Below are 25,853 nucleotides of genomic sequence, written 5' to 3'. Positions count from 1 at the left end.
CTTGGGCGCTGGAAAAGAAGAAAGGATCTGACTGGGTGGTTAGCCAGGTAGGCCAACTGTGCAAAGAGAGAAGGAAGAGGGCCAGAGCCAAAGGAAGGAACCAGGAAAAAGAGAGCCCCTGAACCCAAGCGGACTGCTGATGAACTACTTAGAGATCTGAGGCAGTGGCTATAAGGTGAGAGATGGTGAGAACAGCCAGGAGGGGATTCAGATGGGAGGTGAAAGGCCACAGGTGTGGCACATGTTGACTGGGATGGGGTGCAGTGGCGTGGAACTGGACAGGACTGGGCGGGACTGGGTGGGATGGGATGGAATATATTAAATCCTATTGGTTCTACCACAGATAAAACCTGTGACTATGATTAAATTATTTGACCTCCCTGGGGACTTCAGTTTATTTTTCTTTGTTTGTCTTTCTTTTTGTTTGTGTTTTTTTAATTAGCATAGAGAAGTGGGGACTCTTTTGCTTACAAAGTACCTTCTAGCTCTCACATTCTATAAAGATACACTTTTCCTGATGGTGACGTCCCCACAGTCAAATTCAAAATCATTATAGTCCCTTGTTTGAAACCTTCCTATGCTTTCCCATTTCACTTGGAATAAAAACTCCTCAGTCCTACAAAACTCCTGTGTTAACAAATATCTACCCACGCCCTCAAAAATCAGCTTATGTCAACTATCCCACTTTACTCTCTTTAGGGAGGGAGGCTTCTTTCTCTTCCCAATTAGCCCTAGAGTCTTTGGAGGAGCTCTTCCTTCTGATTGCAATGTGCTTCAACAAGATTTTTTTTTTAAGGTTGGCTTTTTCTTAGGATTCACATCTCAGATAAAATATACTTCCTCATAAATGCCCTACAAGTCAACACTTTCTAAAATAGCATCCCAAGTCCCACCTGAACTCTTAACTATTCTTTATTTCACAATCCTGGTTTACTTTTGAGGCAAATTATCATGATCTCAACTGAGTTTATTTGTTTATTTCTCCTTTCATTGCTTGTTCCCCTCCCCAAATGTATATTCCAATAATTCAAGTAGCCCTTATGTTTTGCTCACCACTATATTCAGTATCTAGAAAGGTGTTTGGCACATAATAAGTATGCAATAAATATTTGTTGATGAATAATATATAGTATTAGATTAGAATGATTTTGTAGTTTTCAATACTCTAGAAACTGTCACTATCTAAATAGAGTTTTCCTTACAAGTTTTAATTTTACTTTTTACATGGGACTAAAGCCACATTTGTTTACCCCCCTTGAATTTTCATGAGTACTTTCTGCTATTAATTATAACACATATTCATTGAATTATCATATGAATTATATAATAAAGTACATGTAATTAATTTCTTACCATGCAGCATCAATATCAATAGTAATGGTAATAATTATTGAGTTCTGGGCATCTGTTTTGTGCCAGACATTGCATTAGGACTTTCCTGTTTCACCTTTCTAATTCTCAAAAGCAGGTATTTTGACACCCAGTTCACAAAATGAGTTTATGTAACTTGCCCAAGGCTACACACTTGACCAGGTTTTAAACCCAAGGGTCTGGCTCCAAAACAATTTTGCTCTATCATGAGGCCTCAAGACAAACAAATGTCTATCAATATTTCACATAGGCTAAGGTGGACAGATTGTGTGTTACTGCTGGTACATAAGGATAGAAATCATTAGTACAGCCGCAAATCATTGAGTGCTCACTCTGAACTAGGCAATTTACTTACATGTAAATGTCAATCATTAGTTCATACTTTCAAGTTAGGAAATGAGATGATTTACACATGACATACTGAAATGTCACTGTGTACATTCAATTCCCTGCTACATAGCAGTTTCCTTGCTCCTAAATAAATGTTGTTATACTGTTACCCTATTGTTTGAACGGAAATATATGTCAACTCAGTCCTTTTTATCCATATTAAAGGCTATCAGTTAAAATATTTAGTCCTTCCAAGTTCTAAAAAATCCCCTTAAATCATCAAATGAACAGAGCCTGTTGACTACATTTTCAACAGTCATTTCAATAACACTTGGACTTATTCTCAATTTGAATTTGCATCAGCTAGAAACAGCTAGAGTGATGAGCTGATTTCAATCTCTTAATAATGTACAATTTCAAGGGGAAAGTGTTCTAACCTGTGATTGTCAATATTTATATTTCGACCACAATGCATTCAAATGAATAAAAAGGTTTAAGAATTCTACATAATGTATATCACACTGGAAGCAAATTAAATAAATAATTAAAAATCAATCTCTATTATTAAACCAAGAAAAGAAGACATTGTGCAGAATGACATTTTCAAGCAATGTTGCATCTTTTTCTTTGTATTATTTGGTGTATTTTACCTTCATCTCTTCAACTGCTGTCTGTAATTCATCTGGGGTTTTATATTCAAAATCTCTCTCTAGGTATTCTTCTTCAGCTTGTGTCATCCATTCGTGCATCTCTGACAGGTCTTTCTGAAGGCTTACAGTTTTATCCAAGCCTACCTTTAAGGCTTCCTTTCTGGCATAGACCTGCCATAAAACAAATCAACAAGTAAACCATGAATATCAAAAGTCATAAAACATTATAAATAGTAAAATGCTTAGAAAACATGAAGAAGTAAAACGCTTATGTGATTGAGGAAAATAACTCACGACGACTGGATACGCTTAATTTCACATAACTGTTAAAATAAGATGTAGCCATTTACTTGGCATACTTAATAAAATGAACAGATTCCCCGACAACTATAATTTAGCCATGGTGTGTGGCAGTGCTTTTCTACAAACAGAATAGAGAAAAACACATTTTTTCCTAATATGTTTCAGCTGAAAAAAGTAAATTTATTGGCACAGATAGAAATCATTCTTTGTGCTCTTTGATACTGTTTTACAAATTTCAAATATCCTAGGAACTTAGCATTCATACCTCTCACAAATCAGACAGAAAAAAAAACAGAAAATTGATAAGGGACATAGGTATGTAATTCACTGGAAGAAAACTAAAATGTGGTCATAGATGTAAAAGAATGCTCAGTAACATTTATAGCGAAATAATTGCAAATGGAAAAGAATTAATGCATTTATATATATAAGATTAGCAAATAAAATAATTAGAAAAATGCCTCATTTGGTCAGGGATCTAAGGAAACAAAGGATTTCATACCTATTGAGGGAAGTACCCAACATACTACAACCTTTTTTTTCAATTAAAGTTTATTGGGGTGACAATTGTTAGGAAAATTACATAGATTTCAGGTGTACAATTCTGTATTACATCATCTATATATCACCTTCGGTGTTCACCACTCAGAGCCAGTTCTCCTTACATCACCATATACTTGATCCCTTTTACCCTCATCTAAACCTTTTAAACAGTAAATTCGCAAATGTATTAAAATTTTAACAGTTATATATCTGAGTCTACTCTTCCACTCTAAATGTGAACCACGCAAAACAAAGTATGCAAAGTTGCATGTACAATGTTCAAGTCAGCTTTGAAGACAGCAACATATTTGAAACAAACTCAAATGTGCTTTCATGGAGGATTCGTTAATTGTGAGATATTTATACACACAATGGAATATCATGTAGCATGACATTCTGTACCGAACACATCTGTACTGAAGTGGAAGTCGTTCTGTATATAATTTTAAGTTAAAAAAACAGGTTGCTAAGCGATATTGTGGGGACAGGAGATTTGTGCTTTAAAGCCTCTCTAAAATACCAACTCTTAACAGTAGAAATTTATTCCTTACTAACCAGAAAAGCAAAACTTAAAACATGGACAGGAAAATCAGGTGTGCTAATGGCTTGTTACAAAGTACCCTGTTATACCACACTGAGAGGAAAGATCAATTTAGCATTAGAATGATTATATATAGTGCTTGTCTTTTATTGTAAAAAGTAACTAATAAATGATGTTATTTTTTCTCTCTGGGATTACATAGAGTTCTATCTTTTAAGTAAGAGTTGGAATTGAGAAGTCTTAATACCATGTGTCCCCGAAAATAAGACTTAGCCGGACCATCAGCTCTAATGCATCTTTTGGAGCAAAAATTAATATAAGACCCAGTCTTATTTTACTGTAATATAAGACTGGGTCTTATATAATATAATGTAATATAATATAATATAGTATAGTATAGTATAGTATAATATAATATAATAATACATTACAATACTGGCTCTCATATTAATTTTTACTCCAAAAGATGTATTAGAGCTGACTGTCCGGCTAGGTCTTATTTTCGGGGAAACACGTTATGTAATGCATAGTTTTAGTATAATGAAGTTTTAATGGTACTTTAACAAATATATGCAGAACCATCATCATATTAATTTTTCGTATAATTTACTACCATCTTAAACCTAATTTAGTTAAATTAAAACTATTTTAAGTTCTTTAGTCTCCAAGGTGAAGGTAGTGCCTGATCTACTGAAACGTAAACAAGTGTTTCATTCTGACACAACCACTAGAACATTATGCCCAACAATTATACTAGTTAAGGTAAAAAGATTATTTTGCATAGTCAACGAGCTTATAATAAGCCTAAGTAAACATGCTGTTAAATTTCTACTTAGATGTTCCACTATAATCTTTGGAGGCAATTGAAAAAGCTACAATAATATCACAGTGACTAATGGAACTTAGCTAAAACTTGTAGTAAAAAAATATTGCATGCTATAAAATAAAACTAGAAGAAAGGAGTTCAGGGAAGATTTTTTTTTTTTAAAGAAAGAAAGGCAGGACATTATTCTGAGGTGACAGCATGACTATATTGGAAAGAATATCAGCTTTGGAATCAGGAATATCTGGATGCAATCATTAGCTAGCTAAGTGAACCTGGACACATCACTTCACTTCTCTTTATTTCAGCTTCATAACTAACGTAGCAGTTGGACCAGATGGGTTCCAAGATCTTTTCTAAATGTGACATTCCACAGCTCTATGACTGATCAGAGAGAAAGACGTATTTTTTGTGGTTTCATATCAAGAAGGATTTTTGTCAAAGGTTTGGGTTAAAATGACAATCTTATCCTACCTTAATCACATCAAGTGATGCCAACTTTCTAGCCCTAAATTGCCCAATCTACCCTCATACTATCAGCAGATTACACTGCCTTAACCCTGTAGATAAAATAGAAAGTCCCTCATGCTTCCTGTTCCAGAATTTGTAAAACTGACATTCAGCACTGCCCCTCCCCATTCCACTTTCTTCACCTCCAGCTTTATTGAGATATAACTGACATATTACATTGTGTAAGTTGAAGGTATGCAATGTAACGTTTCGATACTCGTATGTATTGTGAAATGATTGCCAGGACAGAACTAGCTAACACATCCATCACCCTCACATAATTACCATTTTCCTTTTTGTGGTGAGAATATTTAAGATCTACTCTCGTAGCAATTTTCAAGTATACAACACAATATTGTCAACTATAGGCATCATGCTGTAAATTAGATCCCAAGAATTTATTCATTGTATAACTGGAAGTTTGTACCGTTTGACCTACATCTCTCCATCTTCCCCACCTACCAAGCCCGGAGGACCACCATTCTACTCTGTTTCTGAGTTCAGCTTTTTTGGATTTCACATATAAGAGAGGTCATACAGTATTTGTTTTCCTCTGCCTCGCTTATCTCACTTACATATCATAATGCCCTGAAGGTCCATCCAGGTTGTTGCAAATAGCAGAATTTCCTTCTTTCTCATGGCTGAATAGTACTCAGTGTGTGTGTGTGTGTCCTGTATTCATTCTTTGAGGGATACTTAGGTTGTTTCTATATCTTGCCTATTGTGAATAATGCTGCAATGAACATGGAAGTACAGATTTATCTTTGGAAATATACTCAGAATGGGATTGCTGGATCATAAGGTAGTTCTATTTTTAATTTTTTGAGGACCCTCCATAGTGTTTTCTGTAGTGTGTGCACCAATCTGCAATCCCACCAATAGCGCACGAGGGTTCACCCTCCTTTTTCCTTGCCAGTTTCCTTTTTTCCTTGCCAGTTCCTACCTGGACAACTGCAATTCCTACATGCTTCTACTCTCACCCCTTCAGTCTATTCTTCAGATAACAGCAAACTTCTAAACAATCACTTGACATGCTGCCACTTTTGTGCCTAAAAGTCTAATAGCTTCCCAATGTACCCGACAAACATACTGAAACCTCACGTTGACTTAAAAGACAGTTCATGATTCTTATTTCCCACCTGTTTCCTCCTGACTCACATCTGCTCATCCTTCTTCTGCCTCAGGAGTTTCTCCCACTTCACTCATTCTCTATCCACAGTTTCCCTAGTTCACATATCAAAGGATCAGGTTCTTCGCAGTAACTAGGCATCAGCTTTTAAAATCCACCTCTTCAGAAAAGACTTTTCTGACTAACTAATAAAAGGCAGGTTCCCCGCTTGTTATTCTCATTCAGAGCATTCTGATGGCTCATGTCAGAGCATTTATCAACATTAAAATTATCCGTTTGTGTGATACCATGTTAACTCCTTTACTTTCCATCTTCTCTACTAAACAAACTACAGCCTCCATGAAAATAGATACTACTTTATATCTGGTACAAAATGGTTGGTAACTACATGTGTAAATAAACATTCTAATAAGTAAAAGTTGAAAATGTTTCCTTAAATAAATTATGTATTTACATGTATATGATTAATTTCTTTAATAAGTATATAACATAATAATGTAAAGGTATATATGATTATAAAACCCCTTCTTTCTCACTCTTCCTTCCTTCTTTTAAGTATCGTTCATTAACATGTGGGTTACTTTCATAATGATTATCCTTTATTTAAAAATAGCTAGAACCTTGATATTTTCAATTTGAATATATAACTTTTAGAATTTAAAAAAATCTCATCCATTTTATACCTACAGAATCCGATCAATGTATCTTCAAGTATATCAGGCATTTGGATAATTCTGTCCCTGATTTTTTGTGTTTTTTTTCACTCTTAACATCCAAAAACAGATACGGAATTATCTTTAACCCATGAAAGAATATCACACCCTCGTTTTGTGCGTAGACACATCTATACAGCATAGATGTACATTTCATTTCCATTCTTTCTGAAGCCCCGAATTGGTCCTAATACCCTTGTTTGACTTTTCTGCTTCTAAAGAATTGTTTCCTTTCTCTTCATGACTTCGTGATTTCTTCCTTTCAAAACCTAGGTCATGTAAGGGGGAAGGGAGATCGTAGAAGACGGTAAAGGGGGTCAAATATATGGTGATGGATGGAGAACTGACTCTGGGTGGTGAACACACAATGGGATTTATAGATGATGTGTTACAGAATTGTACACTTGAAGCCTATGTAATTTTACTATCCACTGTCACCCCAATAAATTTAATTAAAAAAAGAAGTGCCAGGATTCCTGGCTTATGCTAAATGACTGTATCAATATTGTTTCCCAAAATTTTTAGAAGTAATTATCCTTCCCACTTATGTTAATTTCCTCTGCAACAAATTCAGCATGAACGAGGAATTTTTCACTGTAACTGGACTCCCACTTTCATAGAAATCGCTGAATAATAAAGAACCATTGATTTAGTTAAAAAAAAAAAAGAAGAAGAAACCTAGGTCATGTGGAGATAATGTCAAAGCATGGACAGTGTGATATTCCAAGGAGAACCAGAGAGACATAAAATATTCTAGAATGAGATGAGAGTGTGGCCAGGATCTATGGAATTTTGTTATGTAGCTGACTAATGTGTTCGCAATACTTGTCTTGAACAACAAATTCTTGGTACATTTTATTGCAGACATAAAGTCCTAAGCAAGAACATTTTAAGAATATAGAGATGCTTTTACAAATACACTTCTCTAACATGTGAAAAAACTGGACATTTCAGTAATACTGTTGATTTTGTACTTTTTTTGCTCTGGTTTTCTCCCTTGCTATAAATAAATTGGTTTGTTCTTTGTATTAATCCATTAAAAACATTCAACAAATACCTTTCACACTGGCCTTCCAGGAAAACATCAGTGGTATAATCCATTATCTAACATATATATATATATATATATATATATATATATATATATATATATTTTTTTTTTTTTTTCCCCCTGAATATCCCTTCTAGAACTGGCTTACTCCAAGAGAAGAATGCAAGCTAGCTGACCCAGGGCTATCTCATCTCTGAGTTAATAGAACTGTTGAGCATTTGTCAGCGATGGTATTAGCTGGGTGATTTGACTTGACTTTTATTTTTCTAAATTCTTGTCTTTTTCAAATTTAGTTTTTGCCTTTTAGCCTGATTCCTTTGCAACTTTGAAAGGTTACTTAGAAATAACAAAAGACTAACTGCCTCAAATACACATAAAATGAAACCTCTCATTAATTTCAAAAAAGGTATTGGTGTGTTGAAAAGTAGTAACTGTTTTGGGTCAAAATGTCATCTTTTGAATAGTATTAGATATGCACTACTTGTGTATATAATATTTACTTTTCCGTAATTTAACCTTGAAATTGAAAATAAATACTTATATTATAAAACACTCTGCTGTATAAAAATGACGAACTCAGATGTGTGTACAGCTACTGTTTTTTCACTGATCTGTTCTTAACTATTTTCCAATTTTAGTTCATTTATTGTAATAAATGAAGTAGCCAAACTTGCGAATCTTAACAATCAGAAGTAAAAGTTATTTATATTTGTGCATATATATATATATATATATATATATATATATATACACACACACACACACACACACACACACCGTATTTTTCCATGTAAAGGTATAATGCACATTTTTTTTGCCCAAATTTGTGAGGGAAAAATAAGAATGTGTATTATACATGGGTAGTACTAATTCCGCATCTGTATAAATGTTTTTAATTCTTTTATTTATGCTGATGAGTTAAAAGGGTAACTCTAGAAATCAATAATGATATCCGCGTGCAAAATAATAATGCTGTAATACGATAATCAGTTTTGTAGAACTTACGATGAACTGGCAAAGACGAAGAGTTCTTGGCCTTCTCTGATGTGTAAGTATCGTAAATTTGTTACCAGAACATAAAATTTCTTGTACCTTGTATCTGTTCTAGTGTTTTGTTATTTTTTTGTTACATAAAATTTATTGTACCATAATATGTTTAAAAACAAATGCTAAAATTCCTTTGTAATACAAAAAACAAGTACCTAAATGTAAACAAATAAAATTTGAATTAAAAAATTAAAACAATCAAATATATGGTGATGGAAGGAGAACTGACTCTGGGTGGTGAACACACAATGGGATTTATAGATGATGTAACACAGAATTGTACACCTGAAATCTATGCAATTTCACTAACAATTGTCACCCCAATAAACTACAAAAAAAAATTAAAACAAAACATTTTTGTCCTGAAAGTTTGGGCCAACAACATGGGTGCACATTTTACATGCGTATTACACCGACAAAATACAGTATTATTCATTTTATTTCTGTACCAAGTATACAAGTGTAAAGTATATTTTGTTACTCCAATTATTATTATTAAGTTATATACTGGAAAAACCATTCAATCAAAATAATGCCTCATATGACAGTTATATTCAAGAAGGTCATTTTAGGACCCCAATGAGTACAACATTAAAATATCTGCTATGAAGATATTTGACATGCTAGACAAAGAATGGTTGAATTAACCATGCTTTAAAGCTTCAACCTAGTCAAAGACTACACTTTTTAAAAAGACAATGATGAAGGGAGCCATTAAGAAATCTTAATTTAATAGAGGCAATCCACAGTGAAAGAGACTGTACATACCTGTCGGCACATGTGATCCCACTCAGTGTTAAGTTCTCTGAGTTCTGTCTCAAGTCTGGAAGCAAACTCGGGCTCTGCTTCATTCTTTATCTTCTGCCCACCTTCATTGACACTATTTAGACTGGGCTGAATTGTCTGGATATCATTGACTAAAAGCTAAGGAAATAATACATTTAAGCTCGCTGGAAACAATTACATCAACATATTAGAAATGCAACACAGGCAACATAAAATGAGGATTCGTGACATGACACATGAATTTTGTCTTTTTAAAATCTGAAATACACACACACACACACACACACACACACACACACACACGGCTTAGATATAAGCCATGTAAAAAATGTTCAGTGGTTTTATGGCATGAATAAAGTATGGAATTACCTATATTCTACTTAGATTAGATACAAAAGGAAATAAATTTACTATTTCATGTTAGAAAAATGGGTGAAAATAATGGGCTTTTTATACATCACTGTTTTTGGAAAGATTCTGTTTTTCAAACACAGGCTATTGCAGCAATCAGTTATAATAAGATGGGTGTGAATGTTATGTATAAGGTGGATTTCATTTTTCTGCTTGCATTTACAAAGGAAATTATTTAAAGAGCTAGATTATTTTCTTCCCATTGCATGACAATGGTATAATGAATATTATTTCAAAAATCCATAGCATATAATATTATAGTACAGTTCAATATGCATGGAAAGAGCCACACAGTATGCCCGATAATCTGTAAGAAGATATAACAAAAGCTCAAATGATTATGTACCTTTAGAGTTAACTGCATCTTATACTAAAATAATCGTGTACATTGAGGGTTGAGTAAAAGACCATGTTTTTCTGTTTCTCATTTACTTAACCCAGTTTCTCAACCTTTGCATTGGACATTTGGGACTGCGCAGTTCCCTGTTGTGGGTGGCTGTCCCGTACCTTGCAGGCTATATTTAGAAGCATCCCTGGGCTCCACCCACTACAGGCCAGTGGAATCCACCCTACTCCAAGTTGTGACAAAAATGATTCTAGAAACTGCCAAATGTCCCCTAGGGGTTGGGAGGGAATCGCCCCTGTTTGAGAACCACTGATATAACCAAAAAAAAAAAAATGTTCCATATAAAAGTCTTCATGTGAAAGGCATCATATGCAGATCTTACCCTGCACTGCTTCAGCTGCTTTTTAAGGATTTCTAAATCCCCAAGGGCAGGCCATTCCTCCTTCAGGAAAACACCAACTTCAGCCATCCATTTCTTCAGGGTTTTTATGTGATTCTGGAATCAGAGACCCATTGTAAGGCATTGTTGGGGTGCTGATATCTCTTACCACGATTCATCACGGTAATATGTCTAAACACAAGCCCAGGAACAATTCCCATGTTTGAAGGATGTCTCTAAGTAGCTCTTGAGGAAAAGACTATTTTGACTGAGCCTGCATTTTTATGGTCTACTGTATAAGCACTGGTGTGTGAAGTCTGTTATTGTTAAAAATAAAAAATTACTACCAAATGTGTTTTTATGATGTTACTCTCGAGAACATTAAATCATATCCCCCTCTTGCGAAATTTTAAGTTACACAACAACTCATGATAATACTAACAATGTGCCTTTACAGTACATAAAACAAACTATGAACATTAAACTCAATGTCATGGTGTCTTTATAGCCTCCCTAAACCTGAACTTCCACAAATTGTTTGTTGCTGTTGACAGTTTAAATAGCCCCTCCAGTTGGGAACTTTCAGACCAAGATTTTGTCATCTTCAGAGAGAAAACTTTTGCTTTGAATTTCTTAGTTGCCTTATCAGGTTGAAGTAAAGATCGGGTGAGAAATGTCCTCTTTAATCATTTATAAATAGCCAAGTACCTCCCATTATGCTTTCATATACTGCCCACTGCTTTTTTGGGCTACTTTTCAAACGTATGATTTTCGAACTTCTTTATTTTCCATACAATGCAACTATGTTGTTCAGATGTGCTGTTTTCTCCTTTCTTAAATTTCTATTGAAGATATGTGCTGCTCGGAAAGTTACCCCTTCAATCTGATTAATAATAATTCTAAAAGCATTAGACTAAATCTAAGAACTCTCAATTTCACCATCGTTCTTTTGCTGATATCTCTTAAGTTTGGTTTTATGCTTCTTTCATGTTACCGTTGTCCTAGTTCAGATCTTATGTATGCATGTAGGTGTGCATATAAATGCGCACATATGTTTATATGTAGAAACATGTACATGTGTATGTTGTACATTAGAGAATGTTTTAGGACTGCTCAGTCTTTTGGTGTGTACAAGGTAAGAAAAACAGAGTACCTGACTGAGATTTAAATCCAGAAGCTTCTTGTTTTGTTGTTTTATTTGTATTATTAGTTCCAGGTGTACAAAACAATGTAATAGTTAGACATTTACACCCTTTACGAAGTGATAACCTCCCTCCGCCAATCGACTACCCCTCTGACATTGTATATAGCTGTTACAGTTCCACTGACTCTATTCCCTATGCTGTACTCCACATCCTGTGACCATATATATATATATATATATATATATATATATATATACACACACACACACATACATATGTAAATATACATATATACACATACGTATATATATATTAAATTACAGAAGCTTCTTGTTCCAATGTTTTTTCATCATGCATGATGCTTTCAAAGATACTTAGCAACATTATTATTCACAAGAATTCACCACATAAGAGAGATACTGCTTATATCATTAAATATTTTAGACTTTAGAGTAGAATGTAACTGTTACTATTTTCAGCTTGGGTGATTATTAATATGTGGCACTATTCAAATCAATTAAGTCAGTAGAAGCCGGTTGTGGAAGGTGACGGGGTTAAGTTTATACACATAATTATAAGTTATTTATGCTCTGAAATGATATGACTATATTACATGGTAGACAACTTTTTATTTATTCATACGATAAATGAGAGCTATATTTTAAAGGACATCCAGACTAAAGGTAAGATCAGTGTTGAACATTATCTGAGCTAAAAATACATTTAAATCCCATTGGTATTGGTGGAAAAAAATTAATTTCAATGAAAATGTATGCAGATATTATCCTTAGTAATATTTTTACTAATATATCCCCTTGGGCAAGGGAAGAGAAAAAAATAAACATATGGGATTACATCAAACTAAAAAGTTCTTTTCACAGCAAAGGAAACCATCAATAAAACAAAAAGGCATCCTACTGAATGGTAGAGGATATTTGTCAATGAGATATCTGATAAGGGGTTAATATCCAAAATTTATAAAAAACTCATACAACTCAACACCAAGAAAACTAACAACCCAATTAAAAAATGGGCAGAGGACATAAAGAGACATTTCTCTAAAGAGGACATATAGATGGCCCACAGACATGAAAAAATCTTCAACCTCACTATTCATTAGAGAAATGCAAATAAAAAACACAATGAGATACCACCTCGCTCTGGTAAGAATGGCTATCATCAATAAATCAACAACAGGTGTTGGTGAGGCTGTGGAGAAAAGGGAATCCCTCATGCACTGCTGGTGTGACTGCAAATCGGTGCAGCCACTGAGGAAATCAGTATGGAGGTATCTCAAAAAACTGGAAACGGAACTATCTTATGACCCAGCAATTCCACTCTTAAATGTCGATCCAGAGAAATCCAAAATGCTAATTCGAAAAAATATACGCACCCCTGTGTTTATTGCAGTACTATTTGGCACAATTGTCAAGACTTGGAAACAACCGAAATGCCCATCAGCAGATGACTGGATTAAGACACTATGGTACATTTATACAACAAAGTATTACTCGGCCATAAAGGAGAATGAAATCTTTCCATTTGCAATGATATGGATGGACCTAGAGAACATTATGTTAAGTGAAATAAGTCAGATGGAGAAAGTCAAATACCATATGATCTCACTTATATGTAGAATCTAAAGAACAGAATAAATGAGCAAACTAATTAGAAACAGTCTCAGAGTTATAGAGAAAAAACTGAGGGTTGCTAGATGGGCGGGGGTGGGGATGGGCGAGAAGGTTAGGGGATTAGAAAGCACAAGTTGGTAACCACAAGATTGCCACGGGGATACGAAAGACAGTTTGGGGAATATAAACAATGAATGTTGTGAAGATTTGGTGGAGTATCCGATGGACACTTGTCTTATTAGGGAGACCACTTCACGGATGGTGTAGATGCCTGACCACTGCAGTGAATACCTGAAGCTGAAGCTGAATAATAGTGTATGTCAACTATAATTTAATATATAGTCAGCATGTGGAATACAGCATATGGAATGGAGTCAATGGAACTATAACAGCTATATACGATGTCTGAGGGGTAGTAGATTGGGGGAGGGGGTTATGACTTTGTGAGGGGTGTACATGTCTAACTATTACATTGTTTTTGTACACCTGAAACTAATAAAAAAAAAGGAAGAAAGAAAATCTAAGAAGCAGAACTCCTAATTACTGTTTCCTTTAAAAAAATAGAAAGATTTATCACTGACTTTGAACAACTACAGAAGTTAACTTACCTTAAATTTTATAACGCATTGTTAGGGGAGAAAAAAGTTAAGAAAGAAATGTACATAAAAGGTAAAATCTTGAATTACCTGAATTTTTCGGAGTTTAGCCATTTGCTCCTCTAGCTTTTGGCAATGTTCGACCAGCTGGGAGGAGAGCTTCTTCCAGCGGCCCTCAATCTCTTCAAATTCTGATTGGTATTTCCGGCTAACGTCAGAGGGCGCTTTCTGTGACATCTCTTTCACAGTGGTGCTGAGATAGCTTACGCCACTTTGCTGCTCTTGCAGAGAACTTTGTAAAGCCTCCAAATTGAAAAAGGAAAGTACATGTATATTAACTGATGAATAATAATATGTTTCATTGTGCAGGAGCAGTGACAAACTTCTTCAGTTAAATGAAATGAACTTCAAAGCTAGGTGATTCAAATATCTATAACAATAGATGATGTAATACTAGTTATAAAATAACTAGTGCTAATTGAAATTCTACTTTTTATCATGAGAGTAATTTTCGCAGCACTTAGTAATATGTTATTTTAAAATCTATGCCTACTTTTATGAACAATGTGAAATATATCCAAAACTGTATCTTATAGCAACCGTTTTAACACAACTAATTTTATTCTATCATGTCTGTTTATTAATTATTACATTTGTAATACAGTTAATTATACTGAGCCTTTAGGAAGACAACTTCTAACGTCCTTAGGTAAAAATATAACTAAATCATATTGATATATGGAAAAACAACACTGAGAATAAGTTTCCAGCTGGATGGTCTACTAATACCAGGTTAACTAAAGTATCATATTTTTCAAAAGACATTGGTATATTTTGTAGTATTATAGTAAAATTCTAGGGTAATTTTGGGATGAATTTTAAAATACTACAAAATATACCAATGTCTTTTTAAAAATATGATATATGTCGGGGGTGCCAAAAATATATACACATGATTTGTATTCATCTTTTGTTATCGGTATGTACTGAGTATTACAATTTTAATACAGTTTTTTTTCCTTTCTTAAAATGTATACACATTTTTTTGCACTCTGTGTGTGTGTGTGTGTGTGTGTATACACATACACCTATGCAATCCCTTTTAATAGGAGGCCTATCTTTAGGTTTCCCCTCCTCAATATTTATTTAAATTTCACTTTCTGGTTATAAAGTAATAAATCTGGTTATAAAGTTCAAGATAAAAAATGGAAAAATACTCATTATATACAACTATTATGATTTTGTATAAATTTCCAGTTTTTTCTACGTGTAACTAAATACTGAATATCTGATCTTATGATGTACACACATACACATTCATTCCTACTTTTATAATATGACCTATAACTTATCCAAAATATGTCAAACAAATAACTTTTATGGTTCCATAATACCTTATGCATATTTTATGGTATTTTAATTTTTACTTTACTTTTATTTTATTTACTAAACTGTTACCGTTGTTTGATTATTTAGACAATACATATATAGCATGCATATAACTACATTTTGAGCAGGGCATTTAACCATGTCCCATTATTAGCTCTAAAAATTAATTTTGAGCTTTCTACTTCTGTAAATTATGCTTAAAATCTATCTGCCACAATATACCTATATTTTTCGGTACATTCTGATTATTCTCATAAGACAGAGACTTCATGGAAATAGTATTCATGTGTACAATTAAATGAATTATTTTGCAGGTTATTAAGAGGTATTGAAAAGTTTTCCTCAGCAAAATGTATATTCATTTACATATCCACCAGTTAGTGAGAATATAGCTAATTGCTGCCAGATCTGCACTGATTATCTCTTTTGGGTTTGTGGGGTTTTTTTCTTTTGTAATTTAATATGTGAAAAATGATATCTAACTTCATAAATCTGTACTTCTTCCTTTATAATTTGAGTTATAATTTTTCATATGTTTAGTGGTTGTTTTGGTGACTTCCTTATTCATGACTTTCGCCCTTATTCAAACAAATTTTTCGTTGGTTTCATTTTTCTTTTAAATTGTCTGTGGTGTTTTTACAATGTCTGCGACTTCTTCCATTGATGTTTATGTTTCCTGTATGTTTTTAAAGATTTTTATTAAATATTTCTCCAACATTTATTAAAATGTTTGGAACTTTTTAATTTATGTGGTATTTTGTTTTGGTGTAACATTTGATGCAAGGTTCTAACTTCAATTTTTTTCAGTTAGTTAATATATTTTCTTAATAATATTTGTAAATAATTTTCCTCTCTTCACTGTTTTCTGAGTAGAAATGTTCTTTTCCACTCATCCATGCACCATTTCTTCTGTATTTAATCTACTCCCTTAGTTGCTATACCTTTGTACTCTTATTTTTTTTAAGTTTATAGTTCTATTAAGTCACATATTATTCAAAGTAAATTTGGAATCATTCCAAGTATTAAAAACAACAACAGAAACGGAAAAAATATTAAATAGTTATAGTGTGTTTGGTATTACAGCAGAGGAAATAGTTTAAATGGGACAATGTACACTAGGAAATGTTTTGTTTTTTAAATGTATTCGGCAAAATACTTCTAAAATTATTTTGTTAATAATGTTTCATTCTCAATAAAGATCTCTTGATATAACAAAGCTAAAATTTTAATCTTTTTTCTTAATTCTAAAAATATGGATATATGATTTCAGTTCCTAAACTAATGAGCATATTTTCATATCTTAAAAACTAAAATGTGGTTGATATACAACACAGGCTTTTCAGAGATAGTAGGAAAAGATTATAAAATCTCTTATAAATTATTCCTTTCATTTCGCATATAAGCATTTGATATATCCCAATATAAGGCTGTTAAAAACATAGCTATTAGAACTCAAATAACTAACTACATCATTACATAAGACTAGTGTTTAAATTAAAACTAATTTTACAACTACACCATTTTACCTCCTTCTGTTTGGAAATATGAGAGGAGTTATATATCAGCAAGCAAAGGAGGAAAATAGTATCACAACTCTCATAATACTCAAAATCAAGGTGTCTAAAATATGTACTAAATGAGAAAGCATACACTTCATAAGCAGACCATATCACCGTCTTCAAAGATGGAAGTTTGATCTTATAGAGAGAACAAATGCATAACATATTCAATTTTTAAAGTCTTATCTTCATTTTTTTTCAACTGGTAAACTATCAGACTTGCCACGATTATTTTATTCTAATATTATTTTAAGGTTATACCAATGTGATTGCTTGGTACATAAGATGAGCACTGCGCTGTGTAAGACATGCAAACATCCACAGACCTGTAACTCGCTGAGTCTCTGCTCCATGATTTCATATTCAGTGATGGTAACCTGAGGTATAGAGAGTTTGGTTTCTGACTGCTGGATCCATGTCAGGACGGTGCTCATGGTCTCCTGATAGCGTATGGGTGGCAACATGTCAAAAACTTTACCAGAAGGGGAAAACAAAGAAAATCATTTAATCATTTTAAACTTTGTCACTATGTTTTCCTAAGTTGTCAGCAAACTCAACCATACTACTAATTACAAATATGAACAAAATGTAAAAGCCTGAAAATTACATTAGAATATAAGGTCGAAGATATATTCCTTCGTCCGTCTGATATTCTGACAGAAACTATGCATATATTACAATGAATTCTCACATCAGCCTTGCAAGGTATGCATTGTTCAATTCATTTTCAAGGTGAGGAAATGGAGATACAAAGGGGCTAAGTAACTTGCCAACATAGATGGTACTTGGAGAAAATAAGCAGAGTCCGTGTATATCTGATTTTGAAGGCTACACTGTTCTGTGTCATCATTTGCCTTTGGGGAAAAAAGCATCATTATCTACAGCCCTTTATATTTGAAATTACATCTTATACCCTTTAATTTTACTAGAAAAACACTTTATGTATGTTTTAGTATGTGTCAGAAATTTTAATAATTACCACACACATTATCATTCTTAATTCTTATAATAAACCTATGAGATACACATTTTTATTCTCATTTACAGTTGAGGATACTGAGGCTGTAAAAAAGGCCAACTAATTTGCTCATAGTTAAGCATCTAGTAAGTGTCAGCCAGGATTTTAAACAAGACTCAGGCTCATCCTGTTTCAAAATCACAACCCCTACCAAGTGGTGTACTTTTACACACACACAAACACACACACATATCCATTTCCAAGTATACATAAAATTAGGAAATGAATATATATGGGAAAATACGTGTGTTTATATATATATATTTATAAGCTTTACATATATAGTTTTATAGAGCTATATATAAGCTTTAAATCACATGCATCTATGTATATATGCTATATGTAACTATACATAATTTGTATATATATGTATACACACACATACACATATACACATACAATGTATGACTTAAGTAGCTATATTAATCATGTGCAAGGAGATTAACAAGACTGAGTATTTGGGTAGAAAACTGGAAACCATAAAAATGACCTAACAGATTTTTAAGGAGAATTAAAAAGAAATTCTAGAACTGAAACATGTAATAAGTAAAAATTAATAACACAATGGATGGGTTTAAAATAGATTAGACAGAGCTAAATGGAAAATCAGTAAATCTGAAGATAGTCCAGCAATGTATATTTGGAATGAAGCATGGAAAGACAAAAAGGTGGGAAATAAGAGAATAAAAAAACACAAAAAACAGAAAAGTGGTCTAACATACATGTATCCCAAAAATTTCAGAGAGAAAAAATGGGGCAGAAGCCATATTTGAAGAGATAATGGCTGAGGATTTTCCTAAATAGATAAAACCACAGTGCAAAACACTAGTTTAAATAACTATCAAATGGCATTATTTAATCCATATCATTTTTAATAGATACATAGCATATGAGTTTCACTTCTATATACCAATTCCTTTCACACTAAATGAGAGGAATACAGAAAAGTATTTTGCATACTATTTAATAGGGTTATCAGATGGTAAAATATTTTTAGAGTGTGTGTTAGAAATGCAAACTGAGAATTGCACTCAATGTGCTTATATTTATTTGGGAGTTCCTACCCAAGTTTATCTTAAGAGGCTTTATTTAATCTAAGCACTTCTGATTTCATATTGAAAGATCTCTGTGGTACTTTCGACCTCACTGTTTTCTTTCATATAAATAATGTGTTTCTCTACTGACTAGGTGCGTTTATGCTAATGTTAGATATGCATTAATAAACAAAAGTGAAGAGGAATCTCATGAATAATAATGAAGTAAAGGAGTACTTTGTTATGATGAAGCCGAGAGACAAGGGTATATGTTGAATGGGTTATAAAGTTTAGTTTCATTAAACTTGGACATGTACATTCTGGAAAACAGTGCTTGTTTCCCTTGTGGCAGCTGCTGGGACAAACATATATTAGAAGCTAGCCAGAGGTGATATGAATCAGTCCAATTTTGTCCAGATGATGAATATGTGTTCGGAGGGAGAGAGAAGTTTTAAAAAAGGTGATAAATATATTGGGATTACTTATTCTTAGAGAAAGAGCAACAGGTTTTTATGAACATCTAACAGAGTGCTTCTCCATTCTGCTTCTGCAGAAAGAGGCTGTGTAGCATGACAATTGGGAAGTCTACTTTTTGCCCTGTGCTTTGGAATTGGCTCTGCACTTACTAGCTTTGGCAAATTACTTGACATTTTAGTAACTTAGACCTCATTTATCAAAATGGGGATGTTAATAAATTACTTGCGATCATTTATTACTTAGCTTCATTCAGCTAATATTCATTCAATACTCTGAGAACCAGGGATGCAAAAAGTAAAACTTAAAAAAGCAAAGCCCGAGCTTTAATGATGCTTGAAATTTAATTGGTGAGTCAGGAAATGAACAAATAACCAAAGACATTTTCATGAGTAATGGAAATAAATGGCAGTGAAAAAAACCTGAGGTATGTGTGGGGAGATCCTTCCAGATAATGCAATAAAATAAATTTGAACTACAGAATTAGATATAAAAATGTTGGAATAAATGAGGATCGACACGAGGAATGATGGGTAATCAATAGATGAACAGTACCAGGAAGCCACTACCATTCCAAAGATTAGTGGGACAAATAAAGAGGTATGGTTTGGAGTTACAAGAAACCAATAATGGGAACCAACTAGCAGGAGCTGAACTCACAGGGAGCTTCCATTTGGGGACACAGCAAGCCTGAGGAATGCTGTTTCCAGAGGGAACAGTACTGAACCTTGGAAGACTCATTTTCAGCCACTGATGGAGATGCATTCTGAAACGATGAGAGGGGAAGAGAACATTCCAGCTTCTCTCCTTTACTCATCCTCAGTATTCTCCAAGTGCCTCCCACTGGTTGAACCAAGCAAGTAGCCAATTTAAAGAAGGATGCTGGGAAGTGTAGTTTTCATGGGAGGATTCAAGAATGGCACTGAGAACAGACAAATGACCTGCGTGGGGACGATGGTGAGGATGGGCTTGGGGGGTGGGGAGGAAAAGGAATTTGAGAGTGGTAATGGGATATTAACAGTTTTCGCAATATTCTGTCATTTCGTGGTTAAGTAGGCAGATTAATTTTTAAATTATTTTAAATGTCCATATATTATATCAACTCTGCATATAATAAAAGCTTTTAATTAATCAAATAAAATAGAACAAAAAGGACAGAAAATGACTATACAGTGAACAAAAAGGCCTCTCTGTGGAAGTATAATGTGACCAGAGACTTCAGTGAAGGAGGAAGCTATGTGGTTAGTGAGAGGAAACGTTTTCCAGGAGAGGAATGGCAAGTTTAACAGCCCAGAGGCATGAGTGTTCCCGGTACTGAAGGAGCACAGAAGAGGCAAGTGGAGCAAGGTGGACAGTGCATGGACATGAGGGCAGAGCGGTCTTTGGGAACTATGTCCACACGGACCTTGTAGAGCATAATAAGACACTAGATTTTATTCTAAATTTTTCTATATTTGCTAATCACTATGTCCACTACAGGGTATATAGCATATTTGCTATTATTATTAGCCACAAGAGAGACATCAGACAGTAAGAAAGTGATGGTGACACACTCAGCACTAAGGATAAATTATGAGAGTTTCATATAAAGTTTGAGCTGTCAATAAAAAAGACAAAATGTGATAGGGAGAGAACGAAGCTGAATAGAGGCAGCATATTCTTTCATTTGAAGGGAAGAGTGGGTTCCTCTGGGCTAATTTTACATTCTAGAGAGCCAGATCCATAGTCAAAGCTAAAGCACTGTGCTGAAATGATTTACGAACATGCACACATACACACATGTGCACAAACACATGCATGTATCTAAGTGTGAACACACACAATGCACACACATGAATATTTTGACACACTCATACAGTGAATTTAAAAATTAGTTTATACTTCATCCTGGTAAGACAGTCATGATCAGACCAAAAATTAGATAATAATAAAGACCAAGGAAAATGTTATCCAAAAAGATGAAAGCGTTTTATTTCTTTAACTCTATATTTACTTAAACTGTTTGAATATTGGATGATACTTTATGGTCATTTAAAAATACATATACATTTTTTTGTTTCATTGTCAAGGCATAGTTTATCACATTGCACAGAAAACCTAACCATGCATTTGGAAAAGTGTTTAGATTATCTTGAAGATAATCCTGGCATTGGTAGCATCCTGGGTAAAGATTAAATTGTACCTAAACTAAATGAGAATAAAGATTTTCAGATTTATCAGCTTATCATTTAAGTGATAAGGCAGCATGAACATGGTAGAAGTATAAAGGTTACTTAACTCATAAGTATATGTTACAATATTATAGATTGTCCAAAATTCAGAGGGAGAGAAGAAGAGAGGGGGGAAAGGAGGGAGGGAGAGAGAGAAACTAACTAGACAGAAAATGGCAGAAATGCAAAGAAATTGTTGCTTTTCAGCACGGGCCAGCAAAAAAACACCAGTCTCTCAAAACCAGAAGGAAGATGAACACAGAAACATTCTCAACATTCTGTATCTTTTGTTTAAAAATCCCCACTGTTTTATCCAACTGACTTAAAAGGGAGACAGGTTTCAGATAAGAGAATAATAAGAGAGGAGAACAAAGGGGAGAGCAGGAGAGACAAAGGAAGATAATTTTATCACTTAAAAAAAGTCATGTGTGGAATCAAGTGCTATATTTTCTGATATACATGAGTCTATGTCAAGGGCTAAAAAACTTTAACTGAAAAACAGTTGTGCTATAGTATGTATTATCATATACATGTACTTGTGACAGGGAAACACAAGATATTCTTAAAGGGTTGCTCTCTGAGGAAAGAAAGGTAATTTATTTAAAAAAAGTTGTTTGTAGACTAAAAATAACTACAAATATAGAATGCATTTTATCTTTTAATATTACTTTCTCATATAATTTTTGCCAGGTACCAACCACCAATTCCTTTACACCATTTTCTGCACTCAAAGTACACCTAAAAGTCAATTTTTTTTTCATTGTGAAAACAGTAGTAAAGAAAAAAGGTAGAGAGGAAATTAAATAACATATTACACACATAATATAAATTATATATATATTGTATACTTTATAATTCATATATAATCCATATTTAATGACTATTAATTAATCGAGACAGGTTTTCCAAGAATGAGTAAAATTATTAGTGATGTTTTGGTAAATAAAGTGGAAGGCAGAACATTTTATTTAGAGATAACTGGAGTGAAAATATTTGGCAGTTTTATAAACAATCACTGTATGTATGAAAGATAAAGAAAACTTGATGATATAAATGTGTATATTGATGGCTGCATGGATAAAGAGTATATATTAGTATACATTTATATTGTAGTATCATAGTTGAATCTCAATTATCATCAAACATCAATATTCTGAATATCTTTAAAATAAACAGAAAAAATGTTGAACCTTAATATAATTAATAGGTACATGTAAATTAAAATAATTTCCCAGTGAATAAGCTCTTTTACCCACCAATTAGAGGATAACCATTAAAATATACTTGATTTTAAGGGAGGTTTATGGATTTTATGACAAGAAAAATGCTTCATTGTTAAATAGGTCAATGTTTGAAATTTAGGACATTCACAATCTTTTCCCCAATGCATTTTATAGAGACCCAGTAAGAGGTAAACTGAAATCCACTAGAGGGAGCTGACATTATTGTAAAGTTGTATTATCTGATTCCCTTTCAAGAAAATAAACCCTTCAGCAAAAATGACTTTGAAATAAAAGAAAAAAATGCATTTACCTTTCGCTTTATTCAGTTCATTCCACAACCTCACAGAGAAATAAAAATTAAAAAAAATAGGAAAGTGGGAAACGCTTCATGTATATCACTATACTTATTCTAGAACTATTATGTGGTAAATTCTTTATATATTCACAAAGAGAAGCAGTTTAAAAATGTGTTTTCCAAGTAATTGAAGTTTTAGTAGAAAACAAACATGTTCTTGTGCTTCTCATAACAAATTTGAGGAAGATATTTTTTAAAGTATTTTTTATCATAATGCCTTAAAATCCAGTTTTAAACTATAATCCTTTGAGTGTACATATATACATAGGCACGTATGTGTATGGTGAACCCAAAACTCATTTACTAATGCTTAAAAGTGTTTATAAACCTGTGTAAGGAATTTTTGCCTTAAAAAGGAAGCTGATAAGCAGGGATATTTTGGACCAGATACTACCCATTAATATCACAAGAGCAAATTGGTGAGACACAAAAGAGACATGTTGAAAAACTTGCTAGTCATATGGTAGGCTTTTGTGTAACTGCTCCACTCTTATATTTTCTCACTAAATGAGAAAAAAGAGGATCTTATGTAGTTATAGTGAACTGATACTAAAACACAGCCGAAAGAATAGTTTATCCTTTGCTGAGTTTCAGTTGCCACGTGTATGCGACAGCTATAATAATCGGCATATAATTTTTTTTTAATTTATTAGTTTCAGGTGTACAAGACAAGATAATACTTAGACGTTCATCATTTATATCCCTCACACTGTGAACCCACCTCCCCCCATCCACTATCCCTCCGACCTCACACTGAGCCATCACATTATATATATATAAAATTATAGTTGGCATTCATTATTGTTTAGCTTCTGGTGTACAATGCCATGATCAGGCATCCACAGTATCCCTGAGGTGGTCTCCCAAATGGGACACGAGTCCATCGGATACCCAATAAAATCTTTACATTATTGAATACGTTCCTCAAATTAATTTTCAAAAAACCCTGAGGCCATCTTGCATATAAATTGATAGAAGTATTAGTAAGATGCCCAGCTAAATGTCCTGTACGTGAAGCAAATTGAATTTAATGAAAACCCACTAATGTGGTTTCAAATGCTCTGTTATGTCCTTCAGTGTTCAAAATGTTTGCTTGCAAAAGTTGCAACCCACCAAAGAAAAGTTATGCCTATGTAAAACATATGCTTATTTGTCCCTCAGAGTCATGAAATCATTATCGGGGAGGGAGGGAAATGAAACTATAACACATAGTATATTTTCCAACAACAGCATTTCGTTACTTCTTACTACAGTTTGTAGGGAGGGTGGTTCCTTTCATAGAAATTATTCTTTCATGTGAGTTCTTTCTCTTTTCCTGTTAAATAGCTAATTTGGAAAATAGCCAAGTTAGCCATTTTAAATATTTTTACTTACTTGTCTGTAGCTCTTTTTCTCTGGCCTGCACATCAGCGAAGACTTGGTTGAAATGATTTGTAAAGGCCACGAAATCTGCATCCAGGAACATTGGCCCTTGTCCTTTCTCCTTCAGGGCTACGCTTTGAGTTTTTAATCGCTCGATTTGAGGCTGAAGAACTGACAACCGGTTGACTTCATCCTGTACCATAATTTAGGGTATTAAAATAAGTAACATTTTTTCTTTGTTTACATTACATTTTTGCAAAGGAAGGTGTTACAAGGCAGTGATGTAAGCTTAGTTTAATGCTCTTATCAAAAAGTTGGTAAGAAACATCTATGATGGTTTAGGTAAACTTCTAGTACAGGTTATCAATTTAAGCATACCTTGACTCCTTGTGCAATAGATATCATCATACATAAATACCTTTACATTTCTTTGTTTTTCCTTTTGTAATTAAATTTCTTGAGGTGACATTGGTTAATAAAATTGGATAGGTTTCAAGTGTACAATTCTTTACATTTCCAATGGAATAATTTAGAACACTAATGGGCATCAATGAGTAAGGGTGAAAAGTACCGTTAATGACCTTATATTCTTTCCATAAATAAAACACGGATGTTCCTCGGCACCCCTCATCTCAAAATTGTGTGCCTTTGATTTACATTCTAAGTTCATTTCATGAACAGTATTTATTTTTTCCTTAAATTCACTTGTGTAGAATATAAATTATATACTTACATATATTTACATATATACACTCTATGTACATTAAATTACAAATGTGTATTACATATATTACACACAGATATGTATACATAATCTATGTGACATTAATATATATACACACTCATATTCATGTCTATAGTTATCTATCTTTTGTATGGACATTACTTCTGCTGACTAAATAGGCAATTATCATTGTTTTAAGT

General features: G+C 33.4%; 1 protein-coding gene across 1 annotated transcript in view; it reads right to left on the bottom strand.

The window, feature by feature from the left end:
- Positions 1 to 25,853, bottom strand: part of DMD (dystrophin) — a 2,022,175-nt gene that overhangs the window by 1,313,716 nt on the left and 682,606 nt on the right. Inside the window, exons 21-26 of the mRNA XM_081043053.1 lie at positions 24,942 to 25,122; positions 17,580 to 17,725; positions 14,396 to 14,608; positions 10,937 to 11,050; positions 9,780 to 9,935; positions 2,352 to 2,522 (exon numbers count right to left, since the gene is read on the bottom strand). Coding sequence (XP_080899179.1) covers positions 2,352 to 2,522; positions 9,780 to 9,935; positions 10,937 to 11,050; positions 14,396 to 14,608; positions 17,580 to 17,725; positions 24,942 to 25,122 — 981 coding nt within the window. The remainder of the gene's footprint in view (positions 1 to 2,351; positions 2,523 to 9,779; positions 9,936 to 10,936; positions 11,051 to 14,395; positions 14,609 to 17,579; positions 17,726 to 24,941; positions 25,123 to 25,853) is intronic.

This window comes from Rhinolophus hipposideros (assembly GCF_964194185.1).
Source record: "Rhinolophus hipposideros genome assembly, chromosome: X".
In the NCBI taxonomy this organism is placed as follows: domain Eukaryota; kingdom Metazoa; phylum Chordata; class Mammalia; order Chiroptera; family Rhinolophidae; genus Rhinolophus; species Rhinolophus hipposideros.
Note: the sequence above shows the minus strand (reverse complement) of the source record. Positions and strands in the feature narration are given on the sequence as shown.